At 53.8% G+C, this 23,100-nt stretch overlaps 1 protein-coding gene across 1 annotated transcript in view; it reads left to right on the top strand.

Annotated features, from left to right (window-relative positions):
* LOC132387081 (NACHT, LRR and PYD domains-containing protein 3-like) overlaps positions 1-23,100 on the top strand; it is a 31,220-nt gene that overhangs the window by 4,184 nt on the left and 3,936 nt on the right. The window contains exons 3-5 of the mRNA XM_059959437.1: positions 10,194-10,365; positions 13,748-13,813; positions 16,475-18,212. Of these exons, the coding sequence (XP_059815420.1) occupies positions 10,194-10,365; positions 13,748-13,813; positions 16,475-18,212 (1,976 nt within the window). The remainder of the gene's footprint in view (positions 1-10,193; positions 10,366-13,747; positions 13,814-16,474; positions 18,213-23,100) is intronic.

The raw sequence follows: 23,100 nt of genomic DNA on the forward strand, positions 1-23,100 counted from the left end.
GGTGGGGGTGGGATAGAGTTTAAAAAAAAAGTTGTTTGCTGGTTGGGTAGTGTCATGGTTTCTTGAAATAACCAGGAGACGCAGAAGATTCTTCGAGAAATTTGAGCCTTTATTTGCAAGCAAAAACTGAGACAATTAATGAACGTGTCACTAATTGCCCGCCGAACCTAGTAAACAGTATTCTTTATAGTAATTTCTTATCGTACTTTCATTAGCATACCCCGTCTCCTATCTCAGTTGCGTTAGCACACCCTATCCGCTTGCAACACTTATCAACAGCACATTAGCTTCTCCATTCGCCACCAATATTTCTGCTCAGTAGCCCATACTTGCTCTAGTCTACTCCCTGCAACCCGCGTCCCCCTGCCCGGCCTTGACTGGTCCCCATACCATCACACAACCCCATAGCCCATACTCGCTCTAGTCTACTCCCTGGAACCCGCGTCCCCCTTCCCGGCCTTGACTGGTCGCCATACCATCACCCCACTCCATAGCCCATACTCGCTCTAGTCTACTCCCTGGAACCCGCGTCCCCCTTCCCGGCCTTGACTGGTCCCCATACCATCACACCACTCCATAGCCCATACTTGCTGTGGTCTACTCTCTGGAACACGCGTCCCCCTTCCCGGCCTTGACTGGTCCCCATACCATCACACCACCCCATAGCCCATACTCGCTCTAGTCTACTCCCTGGAACCCGCGTCCCCCTTCCCGGCCTTGACTGGTCCCCATACCATCACCCCACTCCATAGCCCATACTCGCTCTAGTCTACTCTCTGGAACACGCGTCCCCTTCCCGGCCTTGACTGGTCCCCATACCATCACACCACTCCATAGCCCATACTTGCTCTAGTCTACTCTCTGGAACACGCGTCCCCCTTCCCGGCCTTGACTGGTCCCCATACCATCACACCACTCCATAGCCCATACTTGCTCCAGTCTACTCTCTGGAACACGCGTCCCCCTTCCCGGCCTTGACTGGTCCCCATACCATCACACAACCCCATAGCCCATACTCGCTCTAGTCTACTCCCTGGAACCCGCGTCCCCCTTCCCGGCCTTGACTGGTCCCCATACCATCACACCACTCCATAGCCCATACTCGCTCTAGTCTACTCCCTGGAACCCGCGTCCCCCTTCCCGGCCTTGACTGGTCCCCATACCATCACACCACTCCATAGCCCATAATTACTCTAGTCTACTCCCTGGAACACGCGTCCCCTTCCCGGCCTTGACTGGTCCCCATACCATCACCCCACTCCATAGCCCATACTCGCTCTAGTCTACTCCCTGGAACACGCGTCCCCCTTCCCGGCCTTGACTGGTCCCCACACCATCACCCCACTCCATAGCCCATACTTGCTCTAGTCTACTCTCTGGAACACGCGTCCCCCTTCCCGGCCTTGACTGGTCCCCATACCATCACACCACTCCATAGCCCATACTTGCACTAGTCAACTCTCTGGAACACGCGTCCCCCTTCCCGGCCTTGACTGATCCCCATACCATCACACCACTCCATAGCCCATAATTACTCTAGTCTACTCTCTGCAACACGCGTCCCCTTCCCGGCCTTGACTGGTCCCCATACCATCACCCCACTCCATAGCCCATACTCGCTCTAGTCTACTCCCTGGAACACGCGTCCCCCTTCCCGGCCTTGACTGGTCCCCACACCATCACCCCACTCCATAGCCCATACTTGCTCTAGTCAACTCTCTGGAACACGCGTCCCCTTCCCGGCCTTGACTGATCCCCATACCATCACACCACTCCATAGCCCATACTTGCTCTAGTCTACTCCCTGCAACCCGCGTCCCCCTGCCCGGCCTTGACTGGTCCCCATACCATCACACAACCCCATAGCCCATACTCGCTCTAGTCTACTCTCTGGAACACGCGTCCCCTTCCCGGCCTTGACTGGTCCCCATACCATCACCCCACTCCATAGCCCAACTTGCTCTAGTCTACTCCCTGCAACCCGCGTCCCCCTGCCAGGCCTTGACTGGTCCCCATACCATCACACAACCCCATAGCCCATACTCGCTCTAGTCTACTCCCTGGAACCCGCGTCCCCCTTCCCGGCCTTGACTGGTCGCCATACCATCACCCCACTCCATAGCCCATAATTACTCTAGTCTACTCTCTGCAACACGCGTCCCCTTCCCGGCCTTGACTGGTCCCCATACCATCACCCCACTCCATAGCCTATACTCGCTCTAGTCTACTCCCTGGAACACGCGTCCCCCTTCCCGGCCTTGACTGGTCCCCACACCATCACCCCACTCCATAGCCCATACTTGCTCTAGTCTACTCTCTGGAACACGCGTCCCCCTTCCCGGCCTTGACTGGTCCCCATACCATCACACCACCTCATAGCCCATACTCGCTCCAGTCTACTCCCTGGAACCCGCGTCCCCTTCCCGGCCTTGACTGGTCCCCATACCATCACCCCACTCCATAGCCCATACTTGCTCTAGTCTACTCCCTGCAACCCGCGTCCCCCTGCCCGGCCTTGACTGGTCCCCATACCATCACACAACCCCATAGCCCATACTCGCTCTAGTCTACTCCCTGGAACCCGCGTCCCCCTTCCCGGCCTTGACTGGTCGCCATACCATCACCCCACTCCATAGCCCATACTCGCTCTAGTCTACTCCCTGGAACCCGCGTCCCCCTTCCCGGCCTTGACTGGTCCCCATACCATCACACCACTCCATAGCCCATACTTGCTGTGGTCTACTCTCTGGAACACGCGTCCCCCTTCCCGGCCTTGACTGGTCCCCATACCATCACACCACCCCATAGCCCATACTCGCTCTAGTCTACTCCCTGGAACCCGCGTCCCCCTTCCCGGCCTTGACTGGTCCCCATACCATCACCCCACTCCATAGCCCATACTCGCTCTAGTCTACTCTCTGGAACACGCGTCCCCTTCCCGGCCTTGACTGGTCCCCATACCATCACACCACTCCATAGCCCATACTTGCTCTAGTCTACTCTCTGGAACACGCGTCCCCCTTCCCGGCCTTGACTGGTCCCCATACCATCACACAACCCCATAGCCCATACTCGCTCTAGTCTACTCCCTGGAACCCGCGTCCCCCTTCCCGGCCTTGACTGGTCCCCATACCATCACACCACTCCATAGCCCATAATTGCTCTAGTCTACTCTCTGGAACACGCGTCCCCTTCCAGGCCTTGACTGGTCCCCATACCATCACCCCACTCCATAGCCCATACTCGCTCTAGTCTACTCCCTGGAACACGCGTCCCCCTTCCCGGCCTTGACTGGTCCCCACACCATCACCCCACTCCATAGCCCATACTCGCTCTAGTCTACTCCCTGGAACCCGCGTCCCCCTTCCCGGCCTTGACTGGTCCCCATACCATCACACCACTCCATAGCCCATAATTACTCTAGTCTACTCTCTGGAACACGCGTCCCCTTCCCGGCCTTGACTGGTCCCCATACCATCACCCCACTCCATAGCCCATACTCGCTCTAGTCTACTCCCTGGAACACGCGTCCCCCTTCCCGGCCTTGACTGGTCCCCACACCATCACCCCACTCCATAGCCCATACTTGCTCTAGTCTACTCTCTGGAACACGCGTCCCCCTTCCCGGCCTTGACTGGTCCCCATACCATCACACCACTCCATAGCCCATACTTGCACTAGTCAACTCTCTGGAACACGCGTCCCCCTTCCCGGCCTTGACTGATCCCCATACCATCACACCACTCCATAGCCCATACTTGCTCTAGTCTACTCTCTGGAACACGCGTCCCCTTCCCGGCCTTGACTGGTCCCCATACCATCACACCACCCCATAGCCCATACTCGCTCTAGTCTACTCCCTGGAACCCGCGTCCCCCTTCCCGGCCTTGCCTGGTCCCCATACCATCACACCACCCCATAGCCCATACTTGCTCTAGTCTACTCCCTAGAATACGCGTCCCCATACCCGGCCTTGACTGGTCCCCATACCACCATCCCACTCCATAGCCCATACTCGCTCTAGTCTACTCCCTGGAACACGCGTCCCCCTTCCCGGCCTTGACTGGTCCCCACACCATCACCCCACTCCATAGCCCATACTCGCTCTAGTCTACTCCCTGGAACACGCGTCCCCCTTCCCGGCCTTGACTGGTCCCCACACCATCACCCCACTCCATAGCCCATACTTGCTCTAGTCTACTCTCTGGAACACGCGTCCCCCTTCCCGGCCTTGACTGGTCCCCATACCATCACACAACCCCATAGCCCATACTCGCTCTAGTCTACTCCCTGGAATCCGCGTCCCCCTTCCCGGCCTTGACTGGTCCCCATACCATCACACCACTCCATAGCCCATACTCGCTCTAGTCTACTCCCTGGAACCCGCGTCCCCCTTCCCGGCCTTGACTGGTCCCCATACCATCACACCACTCCATAGCCCATAATTACTCTAGTCTACTCTCTGCAACACGCGTCCCCTTCCCGGCCTTGACTGGTCCCCATACCATCACCCCACTCCATAGCCCATACTCGCTCTAGTCTACTCCCTGGAACACGCGTCCCCCTTCCCGGCCTTGACTGGTCCCCACACCATCACCCCACTCCATAGCCCATACTTGCTCTAGTCTACTCTCTGGAACACGCGTCCCCCTTCCCGGCCTTGACTGGTCCCCATACCATCACACCACCTCATAGCCCATACTCGCTCCAGTCTACTCCCTGGAACCCGCGTCCCCCTTCCCGGCCTTGACTGGTCCCCATACCATCACACCACTCCATAGCCCATACTTGCTCTAGTCAACTCTCTGGAACACGCGTCCCCCTTCCCGGCCTTGACTGATCCCCATACCATCACACCACTCCATAGCCCATACTTGCTCTAGTCTACTCTCTGGAACACGCGTCCCCTTCCCGGCCTTGACTGGTCCCCATACCATCACCCCACTCCATAGCCCATACTCGCTCTAGTCTACTCCCTGGAACACGCGTCCCCCTTCCCGGCCTTGACTGGTCCCCACACCATCACCCCACTCCATAGCCCATACTTGCTCTAGTCTACTCTCTGGAACACGCGTCCCCCTTCCCGGCCTTGACTGGTCCCCATACCATCACACCACCTCATAGCCCATACTCGCTCCAGTCTACTCCCTGGAACCCGCGTCCCCCTTCCCGGCCTTGACTGGTCCCCATACCATCACACCACTCCATAGCCCATACTTGCTCTAGTCAACTCTCTGGAACACGCGTCCCCCTTCCCGGCCTTGACTGATCCCCATACCATCACCCCACTCCATAGCCCATACTTGCTCTAGTCAACTCTCTGGAACACGCGTCCCCCTTCCCGGCCTTGACTGGTCCCCATACCATCACACCACTCCATAGCCCATACTTGCTCTAGTCTACTCTCTGGAACACGCGTCCCCTTCCCGGCCTTGACTGGTCCCCATACCATCACACCACCCCATAGCCCATACTTGCTCTAGTCTACTCTCTGGAACACGCGTCCCCTTCCCGGCCTTGACTGGTCCCCATACCTTCACCACCCCATAGCCCATACTCGCTCTAGTCTACTCCCTGGAACCCGCGTCCCCCTTCCCGGCCTTGCCTGGTCCCCATACCATCACACCACCCCATAGCCCATACTTGCTCTAGTCTACTCCCTAGAATACGCGTCCCCATACCCGGCCTTGACTGGTCCCCATACCACCATCCCACTCCATAGCCCATACTCGCTCTAGTCTACTCCCTGGAACACGCGTCCCCCTTCCCGGCCTTGACTGGTCCCCACACCATCACCCCACTCCATAGCCCATACTCGCTCTAGTCTACTCCCTGGAACACGCGTCCCCCTTCCCGGCCTTGACTGGTCCCCATACCATCACACAACCCCATAGCCCATACTCGCTCTGGTCTACTCCCTGGAACACGCGTCCCCCTTCCCGGCCTTGACTGGTCCCCATACCATCACACCACCTCATAGCCCATACTCGCTCCAGTCTACTCCCTGGAACCCGCGTCCCCCTTCCCGGCCTTGACTGGTCCCCATACCATCACACCACTCCATAGCCCATACTTGCTCTAGTCAACTCTCTGGAACACGCGTCCCCCTTCCCGGCCTTGACTGATCCCCATACCATCACACCACTCCATAGCCCATACTTGCTCTAGTCTACTCTCTGGAACACGCGTCCCCTTCCCGGCCTTGACTGGTCCCCATACCATCACCCCACTCCATAGCCCATACTCCCTCTAGTCTACTCCCTGGAACACGCGTCCCCCTTCCCGGCCTTGACTGGTCCCCACACCATCACCCCACTCCATAGCCCATACTTGCTCTAGTCTACTCTCTGGAACACGCGTCCCCCTTCCCGGCCTTGACTGGTCCCCATACCATCACACCACCTCATAGCCCATACTCGCTCCAGTCTACTCCCTGGAACCCGCGTCCCCCTTCCCGGCCTTGACTGGTCCCCATACCATCACACCACTCCATAGCCCATACTTGCTCTAGTCAACTCTCTGGAACACGCGTCCCCCTTCCCGGCCTTGACTGATCCCCATACCATCACCCCACTCCATAGCCCATACTTGCTCTAGTCAACTCTCTGGAACACGCGTCCCCCTTCCCGGCCTTGACTGGTCCCCATACCATCACACCACTCCATAGCCCATACTTGCTCTAGTCTACTCTCTGGAACACGCGTCCCCTTCCCGGCCTTGACTGGTCCCCATACCATCACCCCACTCCATAGCCCATACTCGCTCTAGTCTACTCCCTAGAATACGCGTCCCGCTACCCGGCCATGACTGGTCCCCATACCATCACCCCACTCCATAGCCCATACTTGCTCTAGTCTACTCCCTGGAACACGCGTCCCCCTTCCCGGCCTTGACTGGTCCCCATACCATCACACCAACCCATAGCCCATACTTGCTCCGGTCTACTCTCTGGAACACGCGTCCCCCTACCCGGCCTTGACTGGTCCCCATACCATCACACCACCCCATAGCCCATACTCGCTCTAGTCTACTCACTGGAACCCGCGTCCCCCTTCCCGGCCTTGACTGGTCCCCATACCATCACACCACTCCATAGCCCATACTCGCTCTAGTCTACTCCCTGGAACACGCGTCCCCTTCCCGGCCTTGACTGGTCCCCATACAATCACCCCACTCCATAGCCCATACTTGCTCTAGTCTACTCTCTGGAACACGCGTCCCCTTCCCGGCCTTGACTGGTCCCCATACCATCACACCACCCCATAGCCCATACTTGCTCTAGTCTACTCTCTGGAACACGCGTTCCCCTTCCCGGCCTTGACTGGTCCCCATACCATCACACCACCCCATAGCTCATACTTGCTCCAGTCTACTCTCTGGAACACGCGTCCCCCTACCCGGCCTTGACTGGTCCCCATACCATCACACCAACCCATAGCTCATACTCGCTCTAGTCTACTCCCTGGAACCCGCGTCCCCCTTCCCGGCCTTGACTGGTCCCCATACCATCACACCACTCCATAGCCCATACTCGCTCTAGTCTACTCCCTGGAACACGCGTCCCCTTCCCGGCCTTGACTGGTCCCCATACAATCACCCCACTCCATAGCCCATACTTGCTCTAGTCTACTCTCTGGAACACGCGTCCCCTTTCCGGCCTTGACTGGTCCCCATACCATCACACCACTCCATAGCCCATACTTGCTCTAGTCTACTCTCTGGAACACGCGTCCCCCTTCCCGGCCTTGACTGGTCCCCATACCATCACACCACCCCATAGCCCATACTTGCTCCAGTCTACTCTCTGGAACACGCGTCCCCCTACCCGGCCTTGACTGGTCCCCATACCATCACCCCACTCCATAGCCCATACTCGCTCTGGTCTACTCTCTGGAACACGCGTCCCCTTCCCGGCCTTGACTGGTCCCCATACCATCACCCCACTCCATAGCCCATACTTGCTCTAGTCTACTCTCTGGAACACGCGTCCCCCTTCCCGGCCTTGACTGGTCCCCATACCATCACACAACCCCATAGCCCATACTCGCTCTAGTCTACTCCCTGGAACCCGCGTCCCCCTTCCCGGCCTTGACTGGTCCCCATACCATCACACCACTCCATAGCCCATACTCGCTCTAGTCTACTCCCTGGAACACGCGTCCCCTTCCCGGCCTTGACTGGTCCCCATACCATCACACCACTCCATAGCCCATAATTGCTCTAGTCTACTCTCTGGAACACGCGTCCCCTTCCCGGCCTTGACTGGTCCCCATACCATCACCCCACTCCATAGCCCATACTCGCTCTAGTCTACTCTCTGGAACACGCGTCCCCCTTCCCGGCCTTGACTGGTCCCCATACCATCACACCACCCCATAGCCCATACTTGCTCCAGTCTACTCTCTGGAACACGCGTCCCCCTTCCCGGCCTTGACTGGTCCCCATACCATCACACCACTCCATAGCCCATACTCGCTCTAGTCTAATCCCTGGAACACGCGTCCCCATACCCGGCCTTGACTGGTCCCCATACCATCATCCCACTCCATAGCCCATAATCGCTCTAGTCTAATCCCTGGAACACGCGTCCCCCTTCCCGGCCTTGACTGGTCCCCATACCATCACCCCACTCCATAGCCCATACTTGCTCTAGTCTACTCTCTGGAACACGCGTCCCCTTCCCGGCCTTGACTGGTCCCCATACAATCACCCCACTCCATAGCCCATACTCGCTCTAGTCTAATCCCTGGAACACGCGTCCGCCTTCCCGGCCTTGACTGGTCCCCATACCATCACCCCACTCCATAGCCCATACTTGCTCTAGTCTACTCTCTGGAACACGCGTCCCCTTCCCGGCCTTGACTGGTCCCCATACCATCACACCACTCCATAGCCCATACTCGCTCTAGTCTACTCCCTAGAATACGCGTCCCCATACCCGGCCTTGAATGGTCCCCATACCATCACCCCACTCCATAGCCCATACTCGCTCTAGTCTACTCCCTGGAATACGTGTCCCCCTTCCCGGCCTTGACTGGTCCCCATACCATCACACCACCCCATAGCCCATACTCGCTCTAGTCTACTCTCTGGAACAGGCGTCGCCCTTCCCGGCCTTGACTGGTCCCCATACCATCACCCCACTCCATAGCCCATACTCGCTCTAGTCTACTCCCTGGACTACGTTTCCCCCTTCCCGGCCTTGACTGGTCCCCATAGCATCACACCACCCCATAGCCCATACTCACTCTAGTCTACTCCCTGGAATACGTGTCCCCCTTCCCGGCCTTGACTGGTCCCCATACCATCACACCACCTCATAGCCCATACTCGCTCTAGTCTACTCTCTGGAACACGCGTCCCCCTTCCCGGCCTTGACTGGTCCCCACACCATCACCCCACTCCACGATCCCGTCTACCCCCGTTATCTCTACATGCTTACTTTCACTGTTAGCTACATTCTCAGGGCACTGATGCGTTCAATAGTACAGAGACAATACAGAGATTACATTCTGGCCAATAAATTGGACACATAGCAAACACAAGGCTGGCCGCATAGTTCTGGCCACACGGCAAACGTTGCAACTTTATTCTCCAATAGTAGTACCCGCAATGATTTCTTTGAAAGTTTATTTATTGAGACACAGGGCAGCATCGGCCCTCTCGAGCCGCGCCACCCAGCAACCCCCACGATTTAATCCTTAGTGTAATGCTGGGACAATTTTACGACGGTCAATTTAACCTTTTAACTGGTGGGTCATTGGACTGCGGCGGGGGGGGGGGGCGTGAAGAAGGTGCATCCGGAGGAGACCCACGCAGTCACTGGGAGAGCGATCGAACCCTTTACAGGCAGCGACGGGGAACGCAACCCGGGTCGCCCGTACTGCTAACCGCGCCGCGCCGACCCGCTTCCTTGTCCGAGGCACCCGCCAAGTATTGAAGTGATGGCCGACTGTAGCCAGCGACCTTTTCTCTGCGGACCTGAGGATTCAGTGCCGTTTTAGTGCACCCAGAGCAAACCACAGTCACTTTAGATACGTCCTCTAAGTTTAGAGGTTCCTCACCAGGGCCCAAGATAGACGAGGGGGCCGGTGGCTGCGCAACTCGCGGCTGGGACGTCCCATTACCGGGAGGGTATTTTTTTCCCCGCCTGCTGGACTGTGCCTCGATATATTCACAATCGTTCTTCGCAGAGAGTCACCGAACTCGCCGAGAGGGGGCGCCGGGCCGAGGGCTCAGCTCTGCTCCTCAGTCTGGTGACGGAGAAAGGGGCGCCGGCCCGCCGGGTGATGTGGGAATCCTTCGGGGAAATCCGCTACGGGCTGCCCAAGCTGGAGAAGATTCTGAAAGAGATCCACGAACTCGGTAGGTCCGATTTCCCCCCCCCCCCCCAACGGTCACTCACTGTCGGAGGGGTCATTGAGTGCGGCGGCGCCGAAACGGGAGGCTCTTCGGCCCATTTAGTCCGTGCCGCACTGCTTTTGCCGATCCCCATCGAGCCGCAGCCCTTCGTGATTCCCCCCCCCCCCGCGCCCCCTCCCCCCGTCCATGTACTTATCTACACCTCTCTTCAATGTTGCAACGTAACTCACACGCCCACCACAGTCTCAGTGGGTGGGGACGGGGGACACCTGTTTGCGTTCATGCCATCTATGCCACCTTACAGTTTTGCATATGCCCCTATCGAATTTCCCTGTTCATCGAAATGCTATTCAATTCTGCCCCTGCGATTAGCTTCCAATGACGTATGCACTATCGACAGGGTCAGTGACCGAATTGAAATCTCCCTGCTTATTCTCGGACCTCATCTTGATCAAACAGACAACGTCATCTATCCTCCAATCCTCCAGCACCGCACCCGTGGTTAAAGACGCGTTAGATATAGAACCATAGAAAATTACAGCACAGAAACAGGCCCTTCGGCCCTTCTTGGCTGTGCCGAACCACTTTTCTGCCTCGTCCCACTGACCTGCACCCGGACCATATCCCTCCATACCCCTCTCATCCATGTACCTGTCCAAGTTTTTCTTAAATGTTAAAAGTGAGCCCACATTCACCACTTCATCCGGCAGCTCATTCCACACTCCCACCACTCTCTGTGTGAAGAAGCCCCCCCCCCCATGTTCCCTTTAAACTTTTCCCCCTTCACCCTTAACTAACCCATGTCCTCTGTTTTTTTTTCTCCCCTGGCCTCAGTGGAAAAAGCCTGCTTGCATTCACTCTATCTATACCCATCATAATTTTATATACCTCTGTCAAATCTCCCCTCATTCTTCTACGCCCCAGGGAATAAAGTCCTAACCTATTCAACCTTTCTATGTAATTCAGTTTCTCAAGTCCCGGCAACATCCTAGTAAACCTTCTCTGCAATCTTTCAACCAAAACTGCACACAATACTCCAAATTCGGCCTCACCAATGCCTTATACAACCTCACCATAACATTCCAACTCTTATACTCAATACTTAGATTTATAAAGGCCAATGTACCAGAAGCTCTCTTTACTACCCTGTCTACCCGTGACACCACTTTTAGGGAATTATGTATCTGTACTCCCAGATCCCTCTGTTCTACTGCACTCCTCAGTGCCCTACCATTTACCTTGAATGTTCTACCCTGGTTTTTCCTTCCAAAGTGCAATACCTCACACTTGTCCACATTAAACTCCATCTGCCATTTGTCAGCCCATTTCTCCAGCTGGTCCAGATCCCTCTGCAAGCTTTGAAAACCTTCCTCACTGTCCACTACACCTCCAATCTTTGTATCATCAGCAAATCTGCTGATCCAATTTACCACATTATCATCCAGATCATTGATATCGATAACAAATAACAATGGACCCAGCACTGATCCCTGTGGCACACCACTAGTCACAGGCCTCCATTCAGAGTAGCAATCCTCCAATACCACTCTCTGGCTTCTTCCATTGAGCCAACGTCTAATCCAATTTACTACCTCACCATGTATACCTAGTGACTGAATCTTCCGAACTAACCTCCCATGTGGGACCTTGTCAACGGCCTTACTGACGTCCATGTAGACAACATCCACTGCCTTCCCTTCATCCACTTTCCTGGTAACCTCCTCGATAAACTCTAATCGACTGGTTAAACATGACCTACCACGCACGAAGCAGTGTTGACTCTCCCTAATAAGTCCCCACCTATCTAAATACTTGTAGATCCTATCTTTTAGTATTCCTTCCAATAATTTACCTACTGCTGACGTCAAACCTACCGGCCTATAATTCCCTGGATTACTTTTAGAGTCTTTTTTAAACAACAGAACTACATGAGCTATCCTCCAATCCTCTGGCAACTCACCCGCAGACACCGACATTTTAAATAGATCTGCCAGGGCCCCTGCAATTTCAATACTCGTCTCCTTCAAGGTCCGAGGGAATACCCTGTCAGGTCCTGGGGATTTATCCACTCTGATTTGCCTCAAGATAGCAAACACCTCCTCCTATTTAATCTGTATAAGTTTCATGACCTCCCTACTTGTTTGCCTTGTTTCCATAGACTCCATTCCAGTTTCCTTCATAAATACAGACGCGAAAAAAACCATTTAAGATTTCCACCATTTCTTTTGGTTCCATACATAGCCGACCTCTCTGATCTTCAAGAGGACCAATTTTATTCCTTACTATCCTCTTTGCTCTTAATATACCTGTAGAAACTCTTTGGATTATCCTTTGCTATCCTCTTGGTATTCTCCTTCACCTTGCTTGCTTGAGCAAACTCACCCTTTCTTCTGGACCGTCTCCATTCTCTCAACTGTTCTCTTGCATTCCTGCCTACTCTTCAAGCACCTCGTGTGTTCCTCACTTCCTACACGCGCTATTCCCCTCCTTCTTCCTCTTACCCAGGGCCTCGATACCCCGGAAACCATTCAATGTGATCATGGCTGATCACCCACCATCAGTAACCCGTTCCTGCCCTCTCCCCATATCCCTTGACTCCGCTATCTTTAAGAGCTCTATCTAACTCTCTCTTGAACGCAACCAGAGAATTGACCTCCACTGCCTTCTGGGGCAGAGCATTCCACATATCCGCCACTCTCTGGGTGAATAAGTTTTTCCTCAACTCCGTTCTAAATGGCCGACCCCTTATTCTTAAACTGTGGCCTCTGGATCGGGACTCACCCATCAGCGGGAGCATGTTTCCTGCCTCCAGCGTGTCCAATCCCTTAATAATCTTATATGTCTCAATCAGATCACCTCTCATCCTTCTAAATTCCAGTGTGTACAAGCCCAGTCGCCCCAATCTTTCAACATATGACAGTCCCGCCATTCCGGGAATTAACCTTGTGAACCAACGCTGCACTCCCTCAATAGCAAGAATGTCCCTCCTCAAATCCAGCTAAGCGCTCTGTGAGAAATTGTAGGTGGATGCTCTTCTTGCCGATGTGATCACCAGGACCACGCGGGCCGCAACGCAATCCATTGCCCTGACTGCGCGGACCTGCCGGAAGCTGCCTCTGGCCTCGTCAACTCTCCGCTGCGCTTGAATCCCATTTCCTATTTCTGACCCTTCCCAAGTCCCCCCGACGGAAGCCAGCAATCTCCAGCCTGCCAGAGGCCCCGACCGGCCCCGTGATCTTGTCAGCTCGCTCAGCGCGCAAGCACCGGCTCTCGCGATATCGAGCCCGCCGACCGGCCCCGCCCGCGGTCTGTCTCAAATCCCGCGCTCACCGACGCGTCCGCTGGCCCGTCCTGCCTCCAGCAACGGTTCTGCGATCTGAAACAGGTCCCGATCCGTATGAACACATGAACATCGCCCGGGGTTTATGCAGACAATCGTCGCAGCTGAAGGGTGAGTGCCGATCTTCATTCAATTGGCTCATGGAATTTGCTGTTGGACTCCAGTTCGGCAGAATCCAGGAGCCCAAGGGACGAGGGTCAGAGTGTGGCCGGATCTGGGAGCCCACGTGCCAATGGATTTATCTTGGAATTCAAGATAATTTCACTGAATCTGATCTCCGATGCATTCAAATTCCAACTCAGTGCAGTGTTCCGGCTCAGTGAGTCGTGACTTCCACGCCTGACATAAGACCATAAGGCAAAGGAGCAGAAGTCGGCCATTCGGCCCATCGAATCGATTCTATCGTTTTATCATGAGCTGATCCATTCTAGCATGGATAGAGGATTAGATGCTGGCCGGAGGCAGCGGGAATAAAGGGGGGGGGGGGCTGGATTTTCTGTTGTCTGCGGGTGACTAATGGTGCTCCGCAGGAGTCGGTGTTGGGACCACGTTGTGTCAGTGGTTTGCCCGACCGAATGGATGCCATTGAGGCCGTGGATAGAAAGGTCGCGTTGAAGAATCAAGGTGTCTGCAGAAGGACTTAGTCCGACCGGACGAATGGGCAAAGTGGTGGCAGATGGAAATACAGTGTGGAGAAGGGTAGGGTCATGAACATTGTTAGCAGAGGTAAAGGCGTGCACTGTCGTCTAAATAGAGAGAGAGAGAGAGAGAGAGAGAGAGAGAGAGAGAGAGAGAGAGAGAGAGAGAGAGAGAGAGAGAGAGAGACTTCAAAACTCGGGGGTGAAAAGGAACTTGGGAGTCCTCGTGTGGAATTCCCTGAAGGGTTAGCTAGCCGCTTGGGTCGATGGTAGAGGAAAGCAAATACGTTCGAGAGACGGAAACCTAGGAAGGTACAGCACGTTACAGGCCCTTCGGCCCACAATGCTGTGCTGACCGTGTGACCCACTCTCGAACCTGCCTGGAATTTCCCTACCGCCCAGCCCTCTACTTTCCCCAGCTCCACGTACCCAACAGAGAGTCTTTTAAAAAGACCCTATTGTTTCCGCCTCGAACGCCGTCGCCGGCAGTGCATTCCACGCACCCGCCAACCTCTGCGCGGAAAAAAATTTGCCTCTGACATCCCCCTTGTGCCTACTTCCCAGCACCATCCAACTATGCCTCCATCTCAGCCCCGGCTATCCTCACGATCGACGCCTCTCACCGCCTTTTCAGCCTCTGTCGGGTCAGCAGTCGTCCTCCGTCGCTCCAAGGCCGAGTTAACGCACGCGATTCTAACAAGGCAGCATCCTTGTAAATCTCCACCGTGTCCGCTAGATCTGGAATAGAGGAGCGAGGAGGCATTGGGGGAGGCTTTAACGAGACAGTGGCCGGACAGCGCTTGGAGGATTGAGAGCCGTTTGGGACCCACTGTCTCAGAGAGGACGTGCTGGGCTTTGGGGCGGGGCTAGAGAAGGTTCGTGAGAATGATTCCGGAAACAAAAAGGTTATTGCAGGAGGAGCATTTAAAGGATCTGGGCTTGTACTCATTGGAGATTAGAAGAACGGGGAGGGGGTGGGTGGTGTGGAATCTTATTTAAACCTATCGAATATTGAACAGCCTAGATAGAGTGTATGTGGGGAGGATGTTTTCTACAGAGTGTGAGTCTCGGGCCAGAGGTCACAAGTGAGGAGGGAGCCAGAGGATAGCGGATCTGTGGAATTCATGGCCGCGGAGGGCGTCATTATTTGCAGTAGAGGGTGCCGGGATCTTCTCTAGTCAGGACCTCAAAGGTTACGGGGAGCTAGCAGGAGAATGGGATTGAAAGGGATGTAACGTCAGCCTTAATGGAATGGCGCAGACTCGATGGGCTGAATGGCCGAATTCTGCTTCTGTGTCTTGTGGTCCTAAGCTAGCAAGCTGCCAACGAGCTGTGTGCCGGGCCGGTCTCTCCACCTGTCCCCAGGTGTCGCCCATCGTCAAAGATCCTTCCGCTCCCAGGGATGACGTCTGTGGAGTTCTGCATCTCTGGGTTTTTTTTTAAGGGATGGCGTTACTTGCCCCATGTGCGAACCCCCTCCTCCTTTCGCCACAGGGATTGGGAAAACACCCGTGGCGGCTTTTGGTGTCGGGAAATGTTGGCACTTTATTCAATCTCCATTGACGCTGCCGGACCTGCTCAGAATCTCCAGCATTGTTTGTATGTGTGTGTGTGTGTGTGTGTGTGTGTATGTGTGTGTGTGTGTGTGTGTGTGTGTGTGTGTGTGTGTGTCTGTCTGTCTGTCTGTCTGTCTATCTGTCTATGTGTATGTGTGTGTGTGTGTGTGTGTGTCTGTCTGTCTGTCTATCTGTCTATGTGTATGTGTGTGTGTGTGTGTCTGTCTGTCTGTCTATCTGTCTATGTGTATGTGTGTGTGTCTGTCTGTGTGTGTGTGTGTGTGTGTGTGTGTGTCTGTCTGTCTGCATGTGTGTGTGTCTGTGTGTGTGAGTGTGTATGTGTGTGTGTCTGTCTGTGTGTGTGTGTGTGTGTGTGTGTGTGTGTGTGTGTGTGTGTGTATGTGTGTGTGTGTGTGTGTGTGTGTGTGTGTGTGTCTGTCTGTCTGCGTGTGTGCGCGTGCGTGTGTACGTTTCGAAGTATCATATTAACTCTCTTAAGCTTAATTCGAGAGTAGGAAGTTGGATATTTCCAGTTGGTTGCATGTTCCAAGACGACTTCCCGTCTGTCCCCATGGCAGATATTCAGCAGGAACACAGGAAGACACTGCGGGCGCAGACCGAGACGCTGAGAGTGGACACGATCCTGATGAGGGAGAAGGAGAAGGTTTTCCAGCTGGTTGATCGATACGCCGAGCTCACGGTCATTTCTACTGTTCGGGATCGGAGACTGGTGGAACATGAGCTGCTGGCCAGAGGCCGAGACCACGAGGAGTTGAGGGAGAAACATCTCCGCGGAGAGCTGGAAAAGATTCGGACTGATCAGTTGTTCCAGAGCAGCTTTTCCCGGAGTAAATCCAAATCTGGGAATTCGGCAGCAGTGGCCGGAGTCCCGGGGATCGGGAAAACAACAATGGTACAAAAGATTGTTCACGACTGGGCCACGGGGAAAATATTCCAGCAATTCCAATTTGTCTTCAGTTTCAAATTCCGCGATCTGAACCACATTAATTGCAGGGTAAGTCTGAGGGAACTGATTCTGGATCAGTATCCTTACTTGAGGAATGTTCTGCCAGAGTTGTGGAAGAGCCCAGAAGGATTGCTGTTCACACTGGATGGCTTGGATGAATTTAAGAACAAAATCGATTTTGCTGACAGTCGGGGATGTACAGAAGGTCAGTCCACATGCACAGATCCCGAATTCCAGTGTACGGTGTCGGACATTGTGCACAGTTTAATCCAGCACAAGCTGCTCCCAGGGTGTTCCGTGCTGGTGACCACCCGCCCCACTGCGTTGCATTTATTGGAAAAGGCTGACATCAGTGTCTGGGCTGAAATCCTGGGATTTGTTGGTGAGGAACGGAAGGAATATTTCATCAGGCATTTTGATGATCAGACGGTGGCGGAAGCTGTTTTCAAACACGTGAAGGAGAACGAGATCTTGTACACCATGAGCTACAACCCCTCCTACTGCTGGATCCTTGCTCTGGCACTGGGCCCCTTCTTCACACAAAGAGTCAAGGACCCGCAGCGAGTTCCCAAGACCATCACCCAACTGTACTCCTACTATATTTACAACATCCTGAAAAACCACTGTCGTGAGATTGAGAACCCCCGTGATGTGTTACTCAGGCTTGGTCAGATGGCCTTCAGAGGGGTGTCCGAGAGGAAGATCGTGTTTACAGATGGAGATTTGATCAGCTACAATCTGCAGCTTTCCCAGTTCCTGTCCGGTTTCCTGGTGGAGCTTTTGGAGAGAGAGGATTCTGCCCGGAGCGTGGTGTACACATTCCCACACCTCACCATCCAAGAGTTTGCGGCCGCACTCGCACTATTCCTGACCCCAGGTCGCGGGGACATCCTGGAACTCCTCACTGAAGCCCGCGGCGAGGAGGACGGGCGGTTTGAGGTGTTTCTCCGTTTTGTCGCTGGCCTCTCCTCCCCGGCGACAGCTCAGGGCCTGGAGGAGTTTCTGGGTCCGTTTCCGCACGAAACGACCCGCCGCGTCCTCGACTGGGTGACGGAGGAGGTGAGAAGCCATGTTGCGGACGAGCGGAATGAGGCGGGTAAAAGGAGCCTGCTGAACGCGTTGCACTACCTGTTTGAGTCCCAGAATAGTGCACTGGCTCAGGCCACCCTGGGGTCGGCGGGAGAGCTATCGCTCCGTGGGTTGCGGCTGACCCCCGTTGACTGTGCCGTCCTGTCGCATGCCATCGGGCTCTGTGACGCCATGAGACACGTCGACCTGTGGCGCTGCCGCGTTCAGAGCGAAGGACTCCAGCGGCTGGGCCCCGGGCTGCACCAGTGTCAAGAGCTCGGGTAAGTGTTGCTCCGTCCCGCCCTTGTTTTAAAATCGCAGTCAGGTGGTTCTTGTCACCGTGAGGGAAAGGAAGTAGTTCGGATTAAGTTCTGAAGAGCTGTGATAAATAACAACACACACACACACACACACACACACACACACACGTGCACACGTACACACGTACACACACATACTCACACACCTCTCTCTCTCTCTCTCTCTCTCTCTCTCTCTCTCTCTCTCTCTCTCTCTCTCTCTCTCTCCTCCCCCCCCCCCCCCCCCACACACACACACACACCGTCTTCTTCTGATTCCCCTTCTTCACCATAGACCCATAGAATACTACGGCACAGTACAGGCCCTTCAGCCCTCCATGTTGTGCCAACCCTTATAATCCATTAAAAAACGCACTAAATCCGCACTACCCCATAACCCTCCATTTTTATCTCATCCTCGTGCCTGTCCAAGAGGCTCTTAAATACCCCTAATGTTTTAGCCTCCACACCATCCCTGGCAAGTCATTCCAGGCACTCATAACCCTCTGTGTAAAAACACTTACCCCTGATGTCTCCCCTAAACTTCCCTCCCTTAATTCTGTACATATGCCCTCTAGAGTTTGCTATTGGTGCCCTGGGAAACAGGTACTGACTATCCACCCTACCTATGCCTCTCATAATCTTGTAGACCTCTATCAAGTCCCCTCTCATTCTCCTACGCTCCAAAGAGAGAAGTCCCAGCTCTGCTAACCTTGCCTCATATGACTTGTTCTCCAATCCAGGCGATATCCTGGTAAATCTCCCCTGCGCCCTCCCCGTAGCTTCCACATCCTTCCTACAATGAGGTGGCCAGAATTGAACACAATATCTCCCACACCGTCTCCAACCGTATTAACTCTGGGGGTCTCCCATCCACCGCCACCAACATCGGGACTGGATAAACGAGATGAAGGGTCAGAGCAAGAATTTGGGAGGTGGTGATCCTGGTGACTTGCTTAATTTAAGCTATTACGAGCCCCCGTAACTGGGTCACTTACCAGCAAAGATAGAGAGGCCCGTTGAAGTCTGATGGTACTATTTTTAACCGTATTTATTGATAAAGATACACAAAAATAATATCAATGCAAGCATACTGATAATATACGTCGTCAATACGAAATCTAAAAGCGCGGGTATAATAATAATCAATAAGAAATAGCTCTATCTTTGTCAAGGGGATAATGTATTGTCCGATGGAAATATAAAAGTCACTGTTAGTTCGTTCAAGCTGCAGCGTTTTGGTTTGAGAGAGAGACGGGTTAAAACTTGCCCCAGTCCTTTTCTGATGTCAATCCTTCGAGAGTCGTTGGGAGTTGGTTTCCCCGTTGTTAGCTAAAAACCGTTCTTCCGTGGTAAAGGCCACCGGTTCCGGGGCAAAATGGAACTGAACGCACGTGGCCTCCTCCCACCGGCTTCCGCTATTACGGGATCGCTGGCGTTTCTTCTGGTGCGTCTGAAGGGGGCTGTTCCTACAGACCCTCTTTTATCCTGACTCACAGGGTCTCAGGTGTCAATCGGGTTGGGGGTGATGCAATCCCTCCCTCAACCAGCCCACTTTGCCTGAGGGCTTCCACGTAGCACAGTATTGCAATGCACGTCCGTCTCCAAGAGGCAATGGCCGTTTCCCGTAGCTTTATATTGCCAGGGGAGGGGAGCAAGACATTCCGCACGTCTCTCTCTCATTTCCTGGGTCTCCTGACCCAAATCAATAGCGATCTTGCGATTCTCACAAAGGAGGGGGCTACCCCGCACCCTTCAGCCCCTCAGAGCTGGGGTACATTCATAACAAAGCCTACTAATTGCAGCTTTTAATTCAACTTCAGTTATGTCAGCAGTCATCGTTCTATTTTGTTCTTCGCTTAAAGTGGGTAACTCTGGAGAATTCAGGAAGGTGTCAGTTTGGGTTATGCTTTCCCCCCGGGACTTTGGAATATAGAGTTTCATAGGTAGATTGGATTGTGAACGGCGTTCTTGGCAGACGGCCCTCCGTAACTCCGAGCACCGAATATGCAATTCGCGATGGTGTGCTGATGTTGTATAAGACGTTAGTGAGGTTCGGGGGAGGGGTGGGTGGTCGGGCAGTGTTTGGACTATTGTGTGCCCTTCTACCTGCAGGGAGTATATCACGAAGTTCGAAGGAGTACGGTCAAGATGTACAAAGTTGTCGCTGGGGCTTAAGGGCCTGAGTTGTAGAGAAAGTTTGAGAAGGTCAGGACATGATTCCCGAGAGCGCGGGAGAGTGAGAGGGGTATTAAATGGAGCGTTGCAAAATTGTGGAGGGGGAGGGGGCATCGGCAGGGTAGATCCGTGCCGGTGGTTTCCGCGGAGAATGGGTGAGACTAAAATTAGAAGTCCTGGGGTGAAAGGTGAAAGGCCGATGGGGAACTCTGAGGAGGAGCCTCGTCGCTCAGAGGGGACGGTGTGAGCGCGGATTGAGCTGGCAGCGGGCTCGAGTTCAACATTGGAGGGGTTTGGACGCGCCCGTGAACGAGGAGGGGCGTGGAAGCCCGTGGTCTGGGGGCGGGTAGTTGGGACCGGAGGGAAAAGGTTTGGCGCGGACCAGATGCGCTGCAGCACCCGATGACAGACTCCTCCCTCCACCGCCCTGCGGCTGAACCTTCTCCTCCCACGGCGCCCTAGCGGAGCAGACCCCTCCCACCATCCCGCGTGTCAGCGACCCCCGCCTTCTCCTCCCCCCGGCGTCCCAGCGAGTCAGTTCCTTCCCGCCTCCTAAACTTCAAAAGGAAAAAATTTATATCGGTGGAAATACATCCAAACCCGAGATTCTGTTTTTTTCCCCCCTCCCGGCACGCTCGGCAAATCTAGCGAATAGTAACTGTAAGCAGCACAGGGAAGGGGACAATTTGCGCAAACGCAATTAAATCGCAACAAATGACGAGAGCATGAGTCCTGAAAGTGAGGTCGGTGTTTGTGGGGACACCTCACTAGAATGCGTGTAGTTGTGCTCTTCCGTCCCAGAGCCTGATGTCTGTGGGGTAGTGACTTGTTCTTGAACCTGGTAGTGCGAGTCCTGAGGCTGTTTTGCCTTCGACCTGACGGTAACCATGAGAGAAGAGCACACGGCCTGGGTGGGGTTGGTGTGAGGATCTTTGATGGTGGGCGCTGATTTCTTGACCAGGTCTCACGTAGGTGTGCTCAAACCCGACTTGGGCGCATCGACGCCGGGCGCCCCACCCCCCACCCCCGCCGCTCAAGTCCCGTCCCCACCACCCCCGCCTCCGGGGATTGGCGCCTCCGCTCCAATCCTTCTCTTACCACTGACAGCGGGGAAGCGTGGCCAAGCAGTGGGGTGGAAGGAGGAATGTTTCCGGGTTTCAACACCGACAGCGCTTCCTCCCTGCGCAGCGAAAACACGAGCGTCAGGGTGTTCCTCGTCGACCACGGCTCAGCGTTCAAAAGTACTCCCCACCGGCGAGCACGTCTACAAGGGAGCAGCATTCCTCATCGAGAACCAGCCCACCACCACCCCCACCCCGACCACCACCACCACCACCAACATCACACAGGTCATGACCTCTGCCACCGGGAAGGGGGTACACGAGCCTCCGAGCCCACACCGCCGGGTTAATTAACAGTTGCTTCCCTTCAGCCAAAAGGCACCTGAAAATTCACTCACCTGAACTCTGAACTGATTCTGCAACCTGCAGACCCGCTCTCCGCCTATCCGATTTACTACCTATCACCCTAGATACCTATCCATCTAACTGATGATCTACCTATCCATCTAGCCAATTTTCCATCGATCCAGTCATCTAACTATCCACCTATATAATTATCTATCCATCTACCTAATTATCTATCGATCTATCTATCCATCTATCTGTCCATCTGTCCAAATATCAATTTAACTATTTATCTATCCATCTATCTAAACATCTATTTATCCATGCATCTATCTACCTATCCACCTATATAATTATATATCCATCTTTCTAATTATCCATCTATAGATCTATTTCTCTATCTATCTATCTATCCATGCGATTGTCTGTCGAATTTTCCATCTATCCATTTATCTAACCATTTACCTATCCACCCATATAATTATATATCCATCTTTCTTATTATCCATCTATAGATCTATTTCTCTATCTATCTATCTATCCATGCGATTGTCTGTCGAATTTTCCATCTATCCATTTATCTAACCATTTACCTATCCACCTATATAATTATCTGTCCACCTTTCTAATTACCGATCTATCTATCTATCTATCTATCTATCTATCTATCTATCTATCTATCTATATGTCTGTCTGTCTATCTATCTATCTATCTATCTATCTATCTGTCTGTCTGTCTGTCTGTCTATCTGTCTATCTGTCTGTCTATCTATCTATCTATCTAACTATTAAACTATCTGTCTGTCTATCTATCTATCTGTCTATCGGTCTATTTATCTATCTATCCATCTATCTATCTATCTGTCTGTATGTATGTCTGTCTATCTGTCTGTCTATCTATCAATCTATCTATCTGTCTGTCTCTCTATAGGTAGTGTTCACGGGTTCAATGTCCATTCAGGAATTTGGACGGTAGAGGGGAAGAGGCTGTTCCTGAATCGCTGAGTGTGTGCCTTCAGGCTTCTGTACCTCCTCCCTGATGGCAGAGGAGAAGAGGCTGTTCCTGAATCGCTGAGTCTGTGCCTTCAGGCTCCTGTACCTCCTACCCGACGGTAACAATGAGAAAAGGGCATGTCCTGGGTGCTGGAGGTCCTTAATAATGGATGCTGCCTTTCTGAGACACCACTCCCTGAAGATGTCCCTCCATCTACCCATTTATCTAATTGCCTGTCTATCCATCTATTGAATCATTTATCTAGCCATTCACCATCCATCCATCTATCTAC

The sequence above is a fragment of the Hypanus sabinus genome, unplaced genomic scaffold, assembly GCF_030144855.1.
Source record: "Hypanus sabinus isolate sHypSab1 unplaced genomic scaffold, sHypSab1.hap1 scaffold_151, whole genome shotgun sequence".
Lineage (NCBI taxonomy): Eukaryota > Metazoa > Chordata > Chondrichthyes > Myliobatiformes > Dasyatidae > Hypanus > Hypanus sabinus.